Source organism: Neopsephotus bourkii, unplaced genomic scaffold, assembly GCF_033783945.1.
Source record: "Neopsephotus bourkii isolate Nb327-2 ecotype Australia unplaced genomic scaffold, CSIRO-AGI_Nbou_v1 NB_1539, whole genome shotgun sequence".
NCBI lineage: Eukaryota > Metazoa > Chordata > Aves > Psittaciformes > Psittacidae > Neopsephotus > Neopsephotus bourkii.
In genome coordinates, this window is record NW_026902015.1 from 61,808 (window position 1) to 78,826 (window position 17,019).

Genomic DNA, 17,019 nt, shown 5'->3' on the forward strand with positions numbered 1-17,019 from the left:
CCTGTGAAAATTGAAGCAATATAAAGTAGTATCCCAAGCTTTTGAGTAAGGTAAAGTTTAGTTTGTTTATTGGGCACTTTATATTGTTGTTTATCATGCCAGGGTGGCAACGTGAAAGAAGACAACCTTAAACTCTCTTGTGATAGATATAAAAACCTGCTGTTCTTTTATGAGCCTTTCGTGCTCACTTCCCTTCTCAGATTCAAAATGCTTTTGGAAGCATTCCCAGTAGCAATGCCCACATATGTAAGATTTGTTTTTTTAACTTGTAGGCTAGTGTAACTGCCTTCCCACAGAAGAGGTAGCGCTAAGGCAGTGCTGAGGCAATGCTGAGCTTCCTCTTCCTGCTGCTGTATCAGAAGTATTCATCCAAAAAAAGTCTTTTGTAAGGTAGCAGTTTGGTTTGTTACCATCTCACCGTTATTAGCACACACTGAGTAACATGCCATGCTATAGTAAAATCTGCCAGCAGAAAAGCTCTGAAAGAAGATTTGTCAGTTTGATTATAGGCTTGTCAGAATGTTCATTATGTTGTTCTGAAAGCAAACCACTACACCTCCTGAAGAATTACTGTAGGGCAGTCATGGTTACAAGTTGGTAAAGCATCTCGTGCAGAGAAACTTCAGAGCAGCTTACTACACTCCTTTGGGTCACATAGTCCTTTTCCTTAGCATTGTTGGAATTACCAGGGAAAACAATAGCACACAATACTCTCTGATTCTTTTACTGCATCTGTAAAATGAACCAAGCCTCACTGGTCATCCCACCTTTGCTAGGCTACCTTTTGGGACTCTGCTTGTGCCAATGATCTGTAAGGCTTCCATGGGAGGAGTTACTGAGACCTCCATGGCATTCAAACAGGCCAGCAGCAGCAAAAGCCATGTACTGAATATGCACCAGGGTTTTTTTCCTTTTATTTTTCTTCCCTGTGTCCTATGTTACTTTGGTTTTAAATCCCTCTTTGAAACACATGCTATCTTTCACTAAATTGGAGAGGAGCATGTGCAGTCTTCTCCCAGTGTTTTACAGCCCTTTAAGTGACTGGAATTGCATGCCTGAATGCTATGTGTTGTGCCTCTCTTCTCAAAACTTTTTCTTTCTTTCAAACAGGAAAATTCAAGAGAAGAGAGCAGAGCTCTGGTTCACCAGGTCTCCAATGAAAGCAGACTCTCTATAGCTGATTCTCTCACAGAATTCTTTGATGCACAGGAAGTCCTACTGTCTGCTAGCTCTTCAGAAAATGAGGTCTGAGCATTGAGATTGGTATCATTCTGATGTAGTTTATCTGCTACTTGACCTGAGTGCTAACTGCACATCAGGTGACTGCCAGAAAATGTCAATTTTCAAAACATTTAGAAGCTAATATGCTGCCTGTATTTATTTGGTGTCATTGTATCTGCACAGTAAAATGTAATAATTAGTATGGGAAGTCTTACATGCAAGTGAGGCAAATGGCCATTAAGTAGCTAGTATGCAGAAATTGCATATATTGTCTGCCTTAAGTTGTTATACAGGTGCTTAAGAAATTGTATTGTAGAAATGTATTCATAGCTGTCCTCCTGGTACCTGTCAGTACTTTGGGGCTGATGTCATGCATACTGAAACTTACTAGCTCATTTAGCTGTTTCAGACTCCGTAAAAACCTTGGCTTCCAATATGAGCAAAGCCTCCTTAGCTATGGGGACAAGAAGATGAAGCATGTCTTCACTAAAAGGATAGTTGAATTTTCAGTGATGGTGATCTCTCCCAAACCCAGTTGTGTCTTCTTAGAAATTCTTAGTACTTCCCTCTGATACTGAAACATAGCTTAAATAGTTCAAATCCATTAAAATAATAATTGCAGCAGAAAGTAAGTTTTCATGTGTATATGGGGTTATTGTAGCGAGTGATTATTTTGCTTATTTCTCCACCACACACTCAGGTATCAGATGATGACTCATATGTAAGTGATATCAGTGATAATGTCTCAGAAGATAACCTAAGCAATGACATAGAGAACGAAAGACAAACTTTAGGTAAGTTCAGTGTTTATTGCACCATGCTTATTACACCAGGTTATGAGAACTTTCTCTGTTTATTTTTGTTTAGATTTTTTTTTCTTCTCTTGTTAGAAATTATTTGATGCTACAGGTTTTGAGATGTAAACAGCCTGTGGGTTTTTTTTTCTCTTACAGCCTCAGATTGGTTTAGAATAGCACATTCTGATTAACATGCGTAACAGACCCTGAGTACCATTGATTAAGCAGCATGGTTGTTCTGTATCAGCAGAAAAACATGTATTTCCTTGGCTGCACTGGTGCAACTCCCACTCCTTTTCAGTTCCTTTCATGGCTACAGGATTTTTTCAAAGTAGCAAGGCCTAGCTGCTTGTTTTTTTTGGTTTTTTTTTTTCCCCTGTTTTTCCAAAAAGTAATTTTCTTCATGTCAGTCTGGTTTTGGGTTTTTTTTTCAGTCTGCGATTTAACCACCACATTGCAAGATCTGTTGGTTTTAGTAGAACTCGGTGTTTAAAGGAACTTGAGAATAGTTACACACTGGCAGGCCTGGTGTATGACCATAAGGATTTCTTTTTTGCATGTTTTAATCATGATAGTCCTATTAGTACATATGTTTATTAAACTTTCTTGCTACCTAGAGACAGAAAAAAAAGAGGGAAAAGAATTGGTTGTAACAAACTAATTGGTTTTGTGCCTTCAACTCCCTTCAGCTAACCACAGTGCTTTTCCCACTTTATCAGTGTGTATATATATATATATATATTTATCTTCACAAATGCTGAATGGTGATTTCCTACCAGCAGCTGTTTCCTGATCATCTCAAAGGACCAGTGGATCCTATGAACTTGGGTAGTTTGATACGTCTGGTGATCTGTGGTATTCTGTAGCTGTTTAAAATTAAGACTTTTTTTTGAAAGATAGTAAAAAATTAAAAATTAACTTATCTCATGATCTGGACCTTAGAAAACTGTGCTAGTGTGGTTGTTCGTCTTCTGTAACAAGGACTGCTACTGAAGCTTTTCTGTATTTAGCAGCACCGCCACATGCTTCTGGTACTTGATATTTCTGTGCTTTGGGCAGCCTACCACTCATTAATACCAAACTGGATGTCTTTCTCCTACAGGGCTTTAGCTGAACCATAAATTGTGGGATTATCATAAAATCCTCTGGCTACTGTAATGTAGGAGGTCAGACCAGATGATGATAATAGTCCAGTCTGGCCTTAAAAGTCATTGAGTCTAGCTGGAGGTCAGATGTCTTAATCTCCTTCAGTATTATTGCTGGCTGTTTGTCACAGCTCTTGCAAACCAGAACTGCATGGGCTTTTCTTTTCATGGGGGGTGGGCAAACTTCACTGGATAGAAAATATGGTATCTGAATACTTTAGTTGTTTGTCCACTCTGTTTTGTCACTGGTTTACCCTAATTAATGGGCTGGTCCAGGATATGTAGTTCATTCAACTAATATTCTATATAATATTTTAATCAGAAACTGTCAAAGGGCATAGCCAAATCCCATTTTGGACAGCTCTTGTGAGCAAGGATAATTTTTTCGCATTTACCTCCTTCTCCAGAGATGCACTCATTCCTGAGGTATCTGAGGGAACGTCCTTCTTGTTGGTCTGTTCTGTTATTAAATAAATTCTTCCAAGAGGGAAGTATAGGAGCCAACCTCTTGACAGTATAATTGTTTCAGGTAGATTTCTTTTTATTATACATACTGCCCATGCCATTTTTATGCAAAGAAAGAGATGGGCAGTAGACTGCAAATAGTTCACCTGTCCTCAGTTGGTCATATGTGGTATTAAGACTTCAAACTAATGCCTGTTGCAGAAGCTTGTAGCTCTGTTTTGATCCTTTGACAAGTCATTTTATGGCACACTTGGAACTATTTATCCTGTTCAGTTGCTTTGACATGGTAACACATACTTCAGATATGTGGACTCTTGACGTGAGTCTTTTTTTTTGTTTTATATCTTCAGCAAACACATAGCTCCACAGTTACATCAGTTTTTCCACCTTTACAAGAGGCCATTTCTCCCCCAACATGTGGGTATATCTAAAGCTATTTTAAATCCTAAGCGCTATGGGGAGCACTGTGGAAAAGCCTGCATATACATCCATGGTGCAATAAATTTCCCTGCTAGGAGTATTCAAAAAAAGTAGAGAAAGATAGGTAGGAACTGTTACTATGCTTGGAACAGTAACATACATTTTGCCTTCTGAGAAATGTCAGCTTAATTGAAGCTCTGTCAAGGAGGGAGGTTTTCTGTCCCTGAAACAGATAGGAATCCATCTCTGCTACAACTGAGTTATAGTATTTACTCTTTCAAATTCAATGTAAAGCCTAAGCCTTTCCTATAGCCTTTAAGGGGAGGGGAGGTAGTTTTTTATGTATCTTTTGTACCTGGCATTTACCTGAGTTAACATACAGAACTTTAAAAATCTTACTCTTAAATTTATCTTTTTAATAAGAACCTATCTTCGAAACACAAATGAAATACTTGAATGAATTGTGAGGGTGGAAGGACCTTTTGACAGAAAATATGCTTGCTTTTTAATGTATGTTTGCAAAGGGGATGAAACCAAGTAAACAGTGAATTGACTTGTTGTGCCACTTCCTTCTTTTTCAGACTGTATTTCTGAAAGTGGAATTGGATGCAATTCTAAACGGAGAACATGTTTACCAGCTCCATGTCCTAATACAAGTAACATCAGCCTGTGGAATATCCTGAGAAATAATATAGGAAAGGATCTCTCCAAAGTGGCCATGCCTGTTGAATTAAATGAGCCACTTAACACCCTTCAGCGTCTCTGTGAGGAGCTGGAGTACAGTGAACTGCTAGATAAAGCAGCGCATACGCCTAACCCATTTGAACGGATGGTAAATATGTTATTCCAAATATTTAGTAACATTCAATGTAATTAGAATAGATTAAATATAAAAACAATCTGCCAAAGAAGTGAGGATGTTCTGTTCCATTTTTGTCTCCCAGTTGAAAGGCAGACTCGCCAAAGATCTATCAGTACATACTTACAAACCCACCGTTTTTTACTCATCTGCATGATCTCCGTTGCTTTGTCAGGAAGTCACTCTCCTGGAGTACCTTGCTGTCCTGCAAGGTTAACCAGAGAAATCATTTAGTTCTGTTTTGCAGCTCTTACTCTGTAAGATTAGGGGGGACTGTGGACTAATATACTTCTCTCTTGAGTGTGACAGCTACAATATATCCTTTATTTTTTAAGGCTGTCTAATCTGGTAACACATTTGTGGTGGATCTTCCAGTCCTACCCTACTGTGGTACCTTTCCATTGACTAAATGAGCCCCATTTGTTTTATTAACTGGTTTTGTGAAGTTCTGGGGTTGATCCAAAACGTTCAGGATCCCAAAATCAGGAAATATGAGTGTATGCTGGGTACAAGAATGGTGTCACCTTCTGTCAGTGCAGAACCCTGAATTCAGCATTTGGCAAAAGAACAAGAGAAAAATGCATTTCAATCATTCCACTTCCAGGTGCACAAGAGCTACTTATAACATGTAAGCCCATAAATAAAGAATTAAAAGCTCTCAAATTCTCTTAAATGGAAGCTATAGATTGCCCCTTAAATTGAATTAAGCCTTTTTAAATCAATATATCTTAACATGAGATTATTAATGAATGTAAATAGTTACGTTATAAATACTGTTTGAAAAGCCTCTTGCTCAATTCTGACACTGTAAGGGTTACAGTTTGGTGTCTGTTCTCAAGACAGTGTGAGTATTCACTGGGGTATTTCCTGAGGTTTTCATTGCATAGCTTTTCTTGTTCTTTTGAGAACACATGTGAAAAGGAAAAGGAAATGAGCAGAAGTTAGTTGTTCGTACGGGAATGAAAAGAATCCTTTTCCCTCCTTCCCACACCCAAACATGTGGAAATTACCTCAGGCTGAAGTATTCTTTGCCTTTGAAAAATTCCCGAGGCAAAACTAATGTTACCTGTTGCATAGTAATAGCAATAGTTCATAAAATAGGCATTCTGAAGTGGATTCAGTTTGAAAAATTGTGAAAGGAGAGCATCTACACTTTTTGAAGATGGGGGAAAGGGAATTAAAAGGGAGAAAAATGGTACAAGAGAAACCTGAATTGAACAACCCCAGATTCTAATTCCTCAGGTGTAGAAGGAATGATGCTTGAGTTGACTGCAAAAATTTGATAAGGTTACCTGTGCCTCAGTCATAATCAAGAACAGTTTCATAATTAGGCAATAGCACACAGTAGATAAAAGGCAATTCAACTCAAACTGCATTAGAAATAACAGACTTGGTGAAAACCAACTTCCTGTGCCATGTTTAGGAAAAGGATAGTTGATAGATCCATAGAATCACAGACCATAGCTATAAAAGCCACTTATAATACAAAATCTAACAGTGATTTTAAAGGTTACTGCTCTAACTGTTGCAGAATGCTAAACTGTTTCACTCGGGTTTCAGAAGTGCTGGTTTCCGTTGATTAAATTTGCAGTGTTTGACCCTAATAATTCCACCCCTGGACCATTGGATGACTTTCTGAAAACTCAATTCTCTTAACATGTGAGCTAGTGCTTAACTTGCAAGAGGCATTCAAGTTCGTAGACTGCAAATGATGGGGAAAATACAGAATCTGAGGTCAGGATATGACCCAATTTTTCTTTCCTTCTGTTAAATCAGAATGTATAGAAAACAATTGTTCCTGGCTGTAGAAATGAATTAATCAGAATTCCACGTATGTTATTCCCAGGTGTATATAGCTGCATTTGCAGTCTCTGCATATGCCTCCAGTTACTACCGAGCTGGAAGTAAGCCATTTAATCCTGTGCTTGGAGAAACCTATGAATGTATTCGTGAAGATAAGGGTTTCCAGTTCTTTGCTGAACAGGTATTGTATGCTGCAACCCTTAGATTCGTTACTTGATACACTGCTTAATTCTAAATGCATGGCTGGAATCCTCTGGAATTAATAGCAAAATACAAAACTACTTTAACCCAAACCCAGCAAAAAACTCAAGGGACATTGCAGAATTATACATGAAGGAAACTGTATTTTGAGGAAACTCTGCTAACGCTGGGATGGAGCATAACAACCAATAGCTGACACTCGAGCAGCAAAGGCTGGCAGGCTGCCTACTCCAGTAACTAGATAACTTGTTTAAGTAGAGTGCAATTCCCCATGCTGAAATCGGATCATGACTGCATTCACATTCTTGTCATTTTCTCTTGAGTGTACTGTATCTTCACCTATTTAACATCTTCTTTGATAACAAATATATCCCTTGTGTGAGTCAGTCAACCACTAGTATTTTCTGTGGTACCATGAATATTTCTGCTTTCTATCCAAGTACTTTGTGGGCTAAGCTGTTCAAATCTGGTACCACAGCCTAGTAGGTGAAAGATGTATATGTCAAGGTCTGAGTGTTCATGAATAAATCAGTACAAAGGCTGCCTTTTTTCTAAAGAGGAATTTTAATACATGAGGGGATTTGGGCTATTAACTGTTGTTCCAATACAAGCATGTAGTTGATGTGATATATGGAGTGGTAAAGGTACTATAATCATGGGGTGGAGAAATATTAGGAATGAAGGGCAGCATAGGGGGAAAGACATTTCATGCAGCTTGCAAACATTAAATATTTCTCTTTTCATCAGGAGCAGTTGCTTATTGCTTGTGCAAGCATTTTGATGTGTTAGTGCAAGTAGTATGTAATTCATGGAATAGATAGTAAAAATATAGGAAAAAAACCCTCAGCAGAAATTCTGTTCTATTACTAGAGTGAGTTTAGAATAACTCCACTTAGCACTATGACCTTACTCTAGAATTATAACAGTTCAAGTAAGAGCTAAGCTTAACCCATGGTTAATCTGGCTGCCGTGAGAGTGTTGCTCTTGGTGGATTAGGGCATAGCTGAGAGTAATTAGTTGTCCTGGGTTCAGCTGCAACAGTTACTTTTCTCCTTCCTAGTAGCTGGTGCAGTGCTGTGTTCTGCCTTTAGTCTGAGAACAATGCTGATAACACACCAATGTTTTAGTTGTTGCTCAGTAGCTCTTACTCTGATTAAGGACTTTTCGTCTCTCATGCTCTGCCACTGAGGAGGGGCACAAGAAGCCGGGAGGAACCAAAGACAAGACACCTGACCCAAACTAGCCACAGGGATATTCCATAACACAGCATGTCATGCCCAGTATATAAACTGCAGGGAGTCACCCGAAGGGACCAGTCACTGCTTGGGTCAGGCTGGGTATCAGTCAGCAGAAAGTAAAACTTCATTTAAGCCATGTAGGTGCTTAAGAAATCGAATTCATAGTGGGAAGTAGCAATTGGACTTGAAAATAAAGTTGTCTTTGTCAAAAGAGCAGTAGGCATTGCACATCAAAGAGATAGTCCTGGTCAGTTGCTTGTTGTGTTCAACCAGAAGGGTGAATTTACAGCCAAGGAGGAGTGGTGGTTTTCACTTTGTGCAGTTACTTCACTATTTACTATTTCCTTCTAATAGTCTGCATTGTGTATTCGTTTATTTACTCACAGTCGTTGCTTTGCTGTTTTGATGATTGCCCTAATTCATGTATGTGCTATTACTCAAAGCTGATAAAATGCAGTGTGTATGGGTAGAGTTTAGCACCTGGGGTGTCACTACAGCTGATAGGGGTTGCTAGATGGAATTTCATGGCTTGATTTCTCCACCCATACCCCCCTCAGAGATTCTGATCGCTGCCTCATCCCTCATAGGGTTTTGTGGGTATTTGCTGTACAGAATTTGCTTATTATATTCTTGTCTGTATGCTCAAAGTGTGGCTTCTGTCAGTATGTTAAGAGATCCTAAAGGTAAATATAATTATCACCTTAGAGACCAGGTACAAAATCAATAGTTGGATTTTCACTCAATGAACAAAATTCACAGGCCTTTTAAAATAAGTACGTCTCATTTCTTTCAAGGCTTCCTAGGTCTCAGTACCATATTAATCTTACTGGCACCCCCTTCAGGACACATCTGCAAAGGGAAAGTAAATTGTAAATGCTGTATATGAATGAAAAATTATGGAGAAAAACAGGAGAATCCAAACTGAAATGCCTGCTCAAGTGTTAATATGTCCATCTTTCCCTCCCCCCCCCCTTTCATGTCTTGCTATTAGGTCAGTCACCATCCACCTATTTCTGCATGCCATGCTGAATCTGTGAATTTTACTTTTTGGCAAGGTAACTCTTCAGTCTGTCATTTACTTCTACAGTGTTCAGAATATTTTCATTGTATGTCTTACATGAGGCATCTAGAAATTTGGAAAATGTGAAATTCCCTGCTTAAAGTGTATTAGAATGACTTTGAGAAATGCTAGTTCATACTTACTTGCATGTCTCTTGCTTGGATCTTCTGCCATTAGAAAAATAGTCAAGTTTTTAAAATAACATTGATTATTCTCATGTACAAATACCTGCATTTCTTTGACTTCAGATTTGTTGGGGGGGGGTTCTTTAGTAAGGAGGAGTTGTACCTCAAGCGATTTATAAGGCAAACAAGCTACAACACAGTGTGAAAAACTACGAGTTAAATCTGGAGCCTTGGCAGACTGTGTAAACCTGTTCTGAAAACAATATCCAAAAATGAGCATAACAGCAAGGATAAATATATTTACCTTGTCTTTCTCTGCTGACATTATTACAGTATGTAAGAAATTGTGCTGCTTGACTATGAACATTGTGTTTCAAAAGCAGTGCGTTGGAGCTTTGTTTGCTCTGTGATGCTGGTGAAGATGTCAGTCACAGTGCCTGTGTGGCTGCATATTTTTGGAGTGTATACAGAACAGAACTATACTTTTAACTCAGTTAAAATCCTTCACCCAGTGTTTTTTCAGTTGGCAATGTAGCCATATTATAACCTTTAATTCTGTTATGATTGACTCTGCTGGCTTGATTAAAGTTATTACAGATGGAGCCACACTGAACAGAAACTGGAACTCTGACATTAGTCTGGGTTTCATTATTCAGTTTAATTCTTTGTTTTGTAAACAAATACAAAGACACAAGAGTCCTGTTCATGGCAAAAAAGCAGAGCTGACCAAAAATTCATTCAGTAACTGAATAATATATAAATAAGACTGGATATAACAGCTTGTCTTAATAAAATCTGATGAATTCCAGAGAAATACATGCTGTCTGTAGCTTATTCAAATTCCTCTCATTTGAAAAGGTTTTTGAGAAGTGACTTTTAGACCTCTGTTACTTCAGTAATCCATTATAGAGAAAAAAACCAAATCCAAGCCCATGTTCTAAGGTCCACAGCATTCTTTTAACATTTTTATTATGATGCACTTTATTATTTCTCATTACTTGAAAATCAAATGGAGCCTAGAAATAGATTTATTCTCCCATGCCTGTGACTAAACTGTCTTTTTCTTTCCTTTTCCTGTTTCAGATGTAAGATGGAAAAACAAATTCTGGGGAAAGTCCATGGAAATTGTTCCAGTTGGTACAACACATGTAACTCTTCCAGCGTAAGTGCTGCAACTGTGCATTGCTGCTCACACATAGGCACAGACATGCTTGCACACACAGGAGCCACAGTTATCCAGATGAGACCAAGCTATGCTGTGCTGTATTAGACCTTTGGAAGAATTGGTGATTAGGATTTAATTAAAAAAAGGGGGGGGGGGCAGGGAATAAAAGCCCTCACCAAACCAAAAACTTTAGAATAAAACAGAATCACTAACTCTTCAGAAGGTTATAAAAAGCAAAAGATAAAATAGCAAACATTACTCCTGTGTATCTTGAATAAAAGCAAAGCTGGTAGTTTCATACTTGAGTTGAATTTCAAGCTTCATGCATTATAAACTCACAGGGACAAACTGCATGGTAAAAGAAGCTATGAATTCTTTTGCTTGAATATAGGTTTGTGGGAGAGGCTGTTGTGGCTGTTCTTGTCTTTTGTACCTAGATTTGTAGAGATCATAACACCATGGGGTCCTGGTTTGTAGGTGAGGCCAATAGCCATCATCACTGAGTAAATAATTACTGTAAATGATAAACAGAACCAGTTGTGTATCTGTTGTTTATTATCTAAGTAAGTAAGCAGCCACTGTAGATAAATGTTGAGTATAGTTCAGTTAAAAACAAAATCTGCAGTGTTCCTATGCAGGCTTGTTAGAGTGCTCGTTACAGATCAACCATTGAAATCCCTTAAGGGGCCTTCTGGGAGACAGGATTGTTGTCATAGGATTTGTTTTTGAGAAGGTGTGCGGCAAGAACATGAGGCATTCCAGGGAAATGGAATTTCCACTGTTTTGTGGGGGTTTTCTAATCAAATTCTCTACAATCAATTATTTTTTTTTTTCCACAAGTTTGAGAGCTCGTTTGAACACAGAATGAGATTTTTCTTGTGTGTATTTTTCTTACAGTTTTAAAGACCATTTTGCATGGAACAAGGTGACATCTTGCATCCATAACATTTTAAGTGGGCAAAGATGGATTGAACACTATGGAGAGATCATCATCAAAAACCTCAATGATGACACTTGCCACTGCAAACTGACTTTCATAAAGGTAACCACAGCAATAACCACAGTGGTGTTGGCAGTGCCTTTTCTAACAGACGCAGCAGCATGTGGATGCTCTGCTGAAGCTCAGTACAACTGCTTACGAGCTTTATTTTCCTATATTTCTCTGTAATTACCTGTGATTCTTTGAGAAACTTTAACTCTGAAGGAACTGCTGTTCACTAGATAGAGCCAAAGAAATAGAAGCAGCAGCTTTTTCAGGTGATTCCAGTGGACATGCAAAAATGTATGAGGAATTGGAAGGACATGATAAAACTACTGTGTGTTTGATGAGAGGCAGGCACAAGGTGTCTACTGACAGTGGTTTACCACATGCCTGCTGATAACCCATTGGCATGTGCTGTAGTTACATTCATTCACCAGCTATAGAACCAGGGCTTAGGCATGGTGCTTCACCCAGTGCTCTTTTCTAGCCCTTTGCAGGTTTTCAGATGAGTTTAAGTGATAGGTTGTGGTATTAGTAAAGGCTTTTGCTTCAGTACAAGGCATCTAGTACTGCCCCTAAAAAAGGTAAACAAATGAAATACAGTTCTTGATGTTGGTATTTTAATAAGCTGGTTAATAGTACTAACAGCAGTTGTTTGCATGGTGCTACTGACATGGCAAAATCACTCACACTTGATCTCTTACACACCTTTTTTCCTCTTGTTCCTTTTAATTCTAGGCAAAGTATTGGAATCCAAATGCACATGAGATTGAAGGCTGTGTCATGGATAAAGCTGGGAAAGTTGTGCATCGACTCTTTGGGAAGTGGCATGAAAGTTTATACTGTGGCACGACTTCATCTTCAAACTGCATATGGAGAGCAAGTTAGTGATCAGAATGGATAATGTACAGAACTTTAAGATCTGCTTAAGAATAAGTTTATTATTTTCATCTCTTTATTAGGCCCCAACTTCTTGTTATTTGTATGTCAAATATTGGATTTTTGTCAGCACTTAAAATTTAGACCAGGAGAATACATCATTTATCTTTAATAATATGGAGAACTTAATCCCACGGCTTCCTGCATTTTCCTCATTCTCCCTCGTTTTCATATTTGGGCATGAAGTGGGTATTGAGGACCCCAAAAGGAAGAAGGAAAAAAAAAAGGAACAAACTGTCCCCACTTCCTGTGTAGAGAAGTGTTGTGTATTTCATGTATTAAACATTGGAAGATAGCCCACAGTGCTCAGTTCTGTAATGATGGCCGTATTTGAACTTCTCCCAGACTTGTGGGGTTTTGTCTACTGTAGTTTGAAAAAAGCACTATGAGAATAACATGACCTTCTGATTAGAATCATAGAGTAGTTAGGGTTGGAAAGCACCTTAAGATCATCAAGTTCCAACCCCCCTGCCATGAGCAGGGACACCTCACACTAAACCATGTCACCCAAGACTCTTTCTAGCCTGGCCTTGAACACTGCCAGGAGTGGAGGCATTCCAGTGCCTCACCACCCTTACAGTAAAGAACTTCCTCCTTATAACCAATCTAAACTTCCCCTGTTTAAGTTTTAACCCGTTACCCCTTGTCCTGCCACTACAGTCCCTAAGGAAGAGTCCCTCCCCAGCATCCCTATAGCCCCCCTTCAGATACTGGAAGGCTGCTATGAGGTATCCACGCAGCCTTCTCTTCTCTAGGCTGAACAGCCCCAACTTTCTCAGCCAATCTTCATACAGGAGGTGCACCAGCACAGAGAACAGAAATCTCTTTTGTTGCAGGGCAATTACGAAGCATGATGTCTTTTGTCACATCATTAAAACAGTCATTTTCTCCCAGAGCTGAAGCTGTGGTTAGGAGATAAACGAGTGAGGGGACCTTGGAATTCTCTTTCTAAAGATAATAGTATTTAATTAGAACTCTGAATGTACTCTTCTTCCGTAGATCCAATGCCTAAAGGTTACGAACAGTGGTATGGATTTACTCAGTTTGCACTGGAGTTAAATGAACTGGACCAGCAAACTAGGTCGTTACTCCCATCCACTGATACGCGTTTTAGGCCAGACCAAAGGTAAGAAGTTTTAAGTATCTTCCTCACATAGTTCTTCATCTTTTGTATGGTCACTTTACCCTAAGCTCCAACTATTTTGTGCAGATACCAGCAGTGTGTTTCTATCTCTACATTAATGTGCATCTGAAACAGACATTTTAATCACTTATCAGAGATGGTCTAGTCATGATGGACCAGTGTTTCCTAAATTGGCTCTTCAATGCTTCTAGATAACTACCTTTCAAAAGATATTAAAACTTCAGTACTTCAGGTACTGCATGTTGAGCCTCCTGTGTTTGAATAGCCAAAAACTGAGGCACTTGAAACTCCTCTCTGCAGTGGAATTTCTGCTGTTTCTAATTTCCAAGTAAAAGAATACAAAATTATTACAACTCTGAGCTTGTCATGAGACTTACTTTTCCTGAAGTGCTTTCTGACAGTGCAGTTGCCTGCAGATGTGGCTGTTCATCTTTCAAACACTGTGACCTGCCTGCTGTAAAGATTAGATTCTGGAGCTCTAGAGGACCTGGCAAATATAGGGAACATGAACACCAATTGTCTCTCTCATCGCTGCTGGTGCTACAGGTTTCTAGAAGAAGGGAATATCGAAGGAGCTGAAATGCAAAAGCAGAGGATTGAGCAGCTACAGAGAGAACGACGGAAGGTGCTGGAAGAAAACAATCTAGAGCATCAGCCTAGATTTTTCAGGTACTATATAATAAGTAACACGTGCTACCATGTATTGCAGTTCTTGTTATAGATCTGATTCTAACGTGCCATAAAGCAAGGCTCCATTTTTTTCCAGGTTCTACTACAGTCTTGATTTTTCTACTTGGGGAATGTAGAACCTCCAGACTTCGTTAAAACTCAGAATTACATATTGTCTTTTCATTACTGCATCCCTGAATTTCTTTCTGATTTTTTACCTTTATGGCAACATCTTTGAGTTTGCCTGAGAGAATGTAGAATTTCTGATTCTTTCAAACAAGGTCAAGTGGCTGGATTTAGCTTAATTATCTCTATGAACCTCTGCTGAATTCAGTGGGAGTGCCTTGTGCAGAAGTCTGCAGAGTTGGAGCCTTTCATTTCCAGGGCCATTTTTGAACAAGTTTCCCCTATTTTATGGGGAGAGAATTACCATTCAGAGGGCACTTTGTTTCTTCCTGTTGTAAATCAATTAACAGGAGACTTCAGCTATCGAAAGACAAAAAGGAATGCTAGAGAGGACATGGCCTTTGCCCTTCAGTTCTGCACTGAAAGAGTTGGAGTCTAAGTGAATGTCATATGGGCCTATGTATCATAGTTAACAAACCTGGGATCCTATTTTTTTTCTGGATACATAGGTAATGTATTTGTGAGGAACACAAAAGCATTTAAAATAGGTGCAAAAAGGGAATGGCTTAAACCACTAGATGTATGACTGGCTGGTAAGCTAACTTATCACATGTCAATCACACCTACTAAACAGAAGTAACTGTTGCTTCCAGCAGAATAGAGGCAAAGTCTAATACTTCACAATTGTATACTCAGTGAGAATTGTGAATAAGTGAGGATTTAAATCCTTCCAATGACGATTTGAAAACTGAAATTTGTGCTGTAGATTAAAATAACAGAATACAGAGTTTTAATTACTATATAACAGAAGTGTTACCTGGTGTTGGAGAAGATACGAATTATGCATTTTGCTTTTCAATAGTGATTTCTCTCTTCAACAAGTTACAACCCTTGATTTAGTTTCAAAATAGTTGTTTATTGTGCAAGAAATGTTGCACACTAGATTAAAAGCAGACTGATTCTTTCAGGGTAAGGTATCTAGTGCAATGAGGGTTGCCTCATGACTGAGAGCTTATAGGCTGTCTTTATGCAGTAACTGTGGCAAGCCATCTTTAGAGAGGGAAAAGGAATATTTCCACTTATCCACACAAAGCTGCCTTTGAGACCATGAAATAAACGTGGACTTTATTTAGTTTTAGGTGCTAAGCACTGGTATGTGACAGTGCAGAAAGCGTGTTGATCTCAGCTGAACGCTAGGCTCCTGAGGCCAAGTGCAGACATATAGTTTGACTCTCCAAGCTATACTGCCCTATTTGAAGGCGGCACCTGGTTTGTAGGCTGGATTGGGTATCTGTGCATAGTGCTACATTGCATTACACAGCATAGGTATGGAAAATATAAGCTTTACATTTAAGACATCTGTTTAATCTTTAATAGGAAATCCAACGATGACTCCTGGGTGAGCAATGGAACCTACATGGACCTTAGAAAAGAACCTGGCTTTTCCAAACTGGACAATCCTGTCCTCTGGTGAAAGAGGAGCTAAATGAAGATATTCTGTGCTGCATTCCTGGATCCAATTTAAAAGAAGTATATATAAGATATACCTATCTATAGATATATACACACACACACATATAATATATGTGTGGGGTGTGTGTATGTGTGCAAGTGTGCATATCTCCAGAATTGTTCTTAATTTAGAATCTGATAATTTGTTTCCTTTACTCTATTGCAGTGATTGTTTGAATGTATAAATAGCCTGAGTTCTTTTTATAAGATATTTAATAAAATAGTACTGAATGTTAACAGCAAGAGGGAAAAGAGGAGCTTTTACGCTACTTTTCCAATGTGTAATAATGTCAGTTCTGAGTTAACTTAATGCCTTATTAAATTGCAGTGGCATCAGCAGTACTCTAGCTGTGTTGAGAAATCAGAGTGCAAGCCTTAGTAACTCAAACTGTAGGTAGGCTGCCACAGTTCAATGGTTAGTTTGGCTGCCTCTGGGCTGGTATAAATTGCTAAAACAGGATGACAGCTGGTGTAGGAAGCTGAGTATGATCTTTTGCTGCTTGTACAAAAGGTTTAATTAAGCTTTTGTTTCTATTGGCTTTCTTCTTAGCATTATGGAAGAGGTAGTTCTGAGCTTACATCAGTGGTTCTACTGCCTTATATGTAAACTGTACCCAGCTAAGTGTAGTGCTAGAACTTCAGGATTCGCCAAAATTTTCCACTGGGAAAAATTCCACTTTGGACTTATAGCCCCCAACAGGGCAAGAGAAGGAGATCCTTTGTGTATATACTGCTTGAGCACTGACTAGACGAAGAAGCTCTCTCTTTTTCCAGTAAGTAAAACCTATACAGAGCACGAAATCCTGTGCTTCCATAGCTTCATTTGTTTTTATTAACCTAAAAATTGCACCAGTAAGACTTTTTAAAAAGTAAGCAAACTGATTGTTTTAAGCTAGAAATTTTTTCTTAGTATTTTGATATTTTCTACCTCTTAAGAAATAAACAACATATTTAAGATCTTATATTTAAAAAATGACCATCTGCCTTATGGAGAAGTGTATGGAGTCTTTGATCTTCCTCTGTTTGTTATGTTTAGATAAATATTCAAATGTCTTGCACTAAATCAGTTGCATTCCTTTCCTGTAATTTCACACATATGGCTAGATTTGTGAAACTACTGAACCATAGGTCAGAAATTCAGCAGGAAA

The 17,019-nt window shown here is 38.6% G+C and overlaps 1 protein-coding gene across 2 annotated transcripts in view; it reads left to right on the plus strand.

Annotated features, from left to right (window-relative positions):
* The window catches only part of OSBPL3 (oxysterol binding protein like 3), a 39,020-nt gene extending 22,187 nt beyond the window's left edge, over positions 1 to 16,833 (plus strand). For both annotated transcript variants that reach the window (XM_061370307.1, XM_061370308.1), the window contains 11 exons: positions 1,111 to 1,245; positions 1,922 to 2,015; positions 4,630 to 4,880; positions 6,754 to 6,891; positions 9,141 to 9,204; positions 10,418 to 10,496; positions 11,397 to 11,541; positions 12,220 to 12,364; positions 13,420 to 13,546; positions 14,111 to 14,233; positions 15,737 to 16,833. In XM_061370307.1, the coding sequence (XP_061226291.1) occupies positions 1,111 to 1,245; positions 1,922 to 2,015; positions 4,630 to 4,880; positions 6,754 to 6,891; positions 9,141 to 9,204; positions 10,418 to 10,496; positions 11,397 to 11,541; positions 12,220 to 12,364; positions 13,420 to 13,546; positions 14,111 to 14,233; positions 15,737 to 15,833 (1,398 nt within the window). In that variant the 3' untranslated portion in view covers positions 15,834 to 16,833. The remainder of the gene's footprint in view (positions 1 to 1,110; positions 1,246 to 1,921; positions 2,016 to 4,629; positions 4,881 to 6,753; positions 6,892 to 9,140; positions 9,205 to 10,417; positions 10,497 to 11,396; positions 11,542 to 12,219; positions 12,365 to 13,419; positions 13,547 to 14,110; positions 14,234 to 15,736) is intronic.
* Positions 16,834 to 17,019: the final 186 nt, after the last annotated feature.